Raw genomic sequence first — 3,119 nt, 5'->3', positions numbered from 1 at the left:
GGCAAAGGGAAGGAAAATGTATTTGTGTTTGTGAAATGAGAGATTTATGGATGTATGGATGGAATGGATCTCATGGCATGGAAAATGGAAGTGTATGGAGATGTGTTTGAATGTATGGATGAAATGGAATGGAGCTCAACGCAAGGGACTTGTGTTTATGAATGAAGCTCTTTTTTTATGGATCAAGATTTCCTTAGGAAGGGGAATGGTGGATGTATTTATAGGCTAAGGAGAGGACCACTTCAATTCCTTACATGTGCAGTTTGTATGGGTGTGTACTGTCCATGTTTCCCTTTACATTTGCACACGCATGACGTCCATCATTTCAGCCACAAAACAAACACATTTTCGGCCATGTTTCTCCTTTACATTTACACGCATGTTCTTCATCATTTAAGCCACCAATCCACCTATTTTCTACCCATGTGTCGTGTGTTACCATGTGATGTGTATTCTTTGCTTTCCCATGTGTGTGTGCTGCTATGTAATCATCATTTCCATATTGTACTAGCTGTTACACTTGCACACACATGTTCTTCATCATTTCAACCACAAAACAAACACATTTTCTGCCCCCCAACCTGTCCATGCAGTTTGCATGTGTGTGTATGTCAGCCTTGCATATGTGTGAGCTGTTTGATGTCTTATCCCTTTGCATGTGTTTGTGTTGTCACCTTTGCACAAAAAGACCCTTACTTTGTCGTGGGTTTGCATGTGTGTGTGTTGTCCATGTTTACCTTTGCATTTGCACACACACATCTTCATCGTATCAGCCACTAATCCACCTATTTTCTGCACATGCCAAGCTATCCATGGTGTGCCTTTCTCTTTGCCCATGTGTGTGTGTTTTCTTTTACATTTGCACACCCATGTTCTTCATCATTTCAGCCACTAATCCACCCATTTTCTGCCTATGCCAAGCTGTCCATGTGTGTCTTTCTCTTTGCTCATGTGTCGTGATGTCCATGTGTGTGTATGCATGTTGTCTTTGCATGTGCACACACATGCTCTTCACCATTTCAGCCCAAAATCAACACATTTGCACACACACATGCTGATTTCCAACCTTCTAATCTTCAAAAACGTCCATCCTCATGTCTTCATGCTTGCACTATCCAATCTTGGCTCAAAAATGCTCCATCATGCACCAAAATGCACTTTCTTGCCAACTTTGCTATTATGACCTACAAACACATGAAAATAGCTTAAAAATACATAATTGAGTAAGAAATAACAACATAAATGCACAAGAACAAGCTAACTAAGCCGCATAAATATGCTCTTATCAAAAGCTTGGTTGAGTTTGTGCAGTAAGATCAACAAGAGAAGATGGTGGTTGTGCACCTTGATAGGTATAATTGCTCATGTGGTAACAGTTAAGAGCAATATGTCCTTTCTTCCCATAGATTTGACATTCTGCAACTGAAGGAGCATTGCTAAAGCTTGTAGAATACCTAGAGTAACAATTTGGTGCAATATGACCACGTTTGTTACAATTTTGACATTCGGGAATTAGAGTAGACTTAGAACCATTTTTTTCATTCCAATTCTACTAATTAGATCCTCATTTTGAACCAAAATTAGAACCTCCATTGCTACCAAAATTGCCAGAATATATGGTTGAATTCCCAGAAAATCTACCATTATTACCACCATTGTACCTTGGTCTATTATTAAATCTTCCATTGTTGCTACCATAGTTTTGAGAACTCTGATGATTTTGAAAATTACCATTTCCCTATTAATGAAACTAAGGCAATTGAGCTTGAGAAACCATCCCACCAGTTGGTCTTGAACCATTATTCAAAGATTCAGCACTATTTTCACTTACATAACCATAACCACCATTGAAATATTAAGAAGACCCTTGAGAATGTTAAGCAGCATTAGTAGATTCACCTTGGCAATACATTATTGACATTGGAAAAGTCAATGTCGATTGAGATTCTTCAACATTTCTTTCAGCAACCAACAATTGTGCTCGATATTCCTTTAAGGAAATTGGAGTTTCACGAGTTACAATCATAGTATGAATCATATTAAACTCAGCAGATAAACTAGCCAAAGCAACTACAATTAGATCAATCTCAGAAACTACTTCACCAGCTGCAACTAATTGATCTTTAAGAGCCTTGAGTTTGAGCATATACTTCTCTACACTATCAGCACCTTTCTTGTTAGTATAAAGCTCTGTCTTCAAATGATTAATTTGAACCCTAAACACAATAGCATATCCAGGTAACAAGAGCTCTATCTTGTTTAAACAATTCCTTATAAGCTGTAGTGATCTCAGTAGTAATCCCAGTCCCCTCAATGAACATAAACTTCGATGGACATACAGAGGAACCATCAAAATGATCAAATAAATCATAACCTTCAAGAACTGATCAAAGTTGAAAAGACCATTTCACCAAATTCATCTTGTAGTGACTGCTCAAGCCTAATTTTTAAGCTTGCCGTATACTCTTTGAACCTTTCGGCTGTGAAGATTGTGCCATTGTCAGTTATGATCGTTCTTGGTACGCCGAATCTGGTCACAAGATGCTCCTCCACAAAATCACAAACCTCCTTGGATGTTAATTTGGCGTATGATTTTGCTTCGACCCATTTAGTGAAATAATCAATTGCCATAAGTATCCATGCATGTTTCGCTACTCCAGAAGATGGCGTAATTTTATCGATCATGTCTATTGCCCATCCTTTGAACGACCAAGGTTTAGTGACCAAATGAAGTAATTCAGCCGGGGCTCTTTGGATGGGTCCATGAATTTGACACTGGACGCATCCTCGTGCATACTCAATACAATCTTTCAATATGCTTGGCCAGAAGTAACCGTGCCAGTGAAGTAGCCAACGCATCTTGCATCCTGATTGATGGGCTCCGCACATTCCTTCGTGTACCTCTTTGATTGCTTGGGCAACTTTTTACGGGTCGAGGCATAACAGTAATAAACCATCCTCGCCTTTTTGATAAAACTCATTCTGGTATGAGACGTAGTTTGTGGCATGGACCTTTGTCTTTCGGTCGTGTTTGCCTCTGGATTATCAATGTATTGCAAAATTGGCCTTCTCCAGTCGTTTGGTAGCGTCTCGACCGCGCAAACATCTACAGGATCCTC

General features: G+C 39.3%; 1 protein-coding gene across 1 annotated transcript; it reads right to left on the bottom strand.

Moving 5' to 3' along the window:
- Positions 1-1,876: 1,876 nt before the first annotated feature.
- On the bottom strand, positions 1,877-2,685 carry LOC139193068 (uncharacterized). The gene is made up of 2 exons (XM_070816025.1): positions 2,474-2,685; positions 1,877-2,216 (listed from the first exon to the last, which is right to left on the bottom strand). Exons 1-2 carry the CDS (start codon positions 2,683-2,685, stop codon positions 1,877-1,879), a joined length of 552 nt encoding a protein of 183 aa, XP_070672126.1.
- Between the last annotated feature and the right edge of the window lie 434 nt (positions 2,686-3,119).

The sequence above is a fragment of the Malus domestica genome, chromosome 16 (assembly GCF_042453785.1).
Source record: "Malus domestica chromosome 16, GDT2T_hap1".
Taxonomy (NCBI): domain Eukaryota; kingdom Viridiplantae; phylum Streptophyta; class Magnoliopsida; order Rosales; family Rosaceae; genus Malus; species Malus domestica.
The sequence above is the reverse complement of the archived record's forward strand: the minus strand, read 5'-3'. Positions and strand labels throughout refer to the sequence as shown.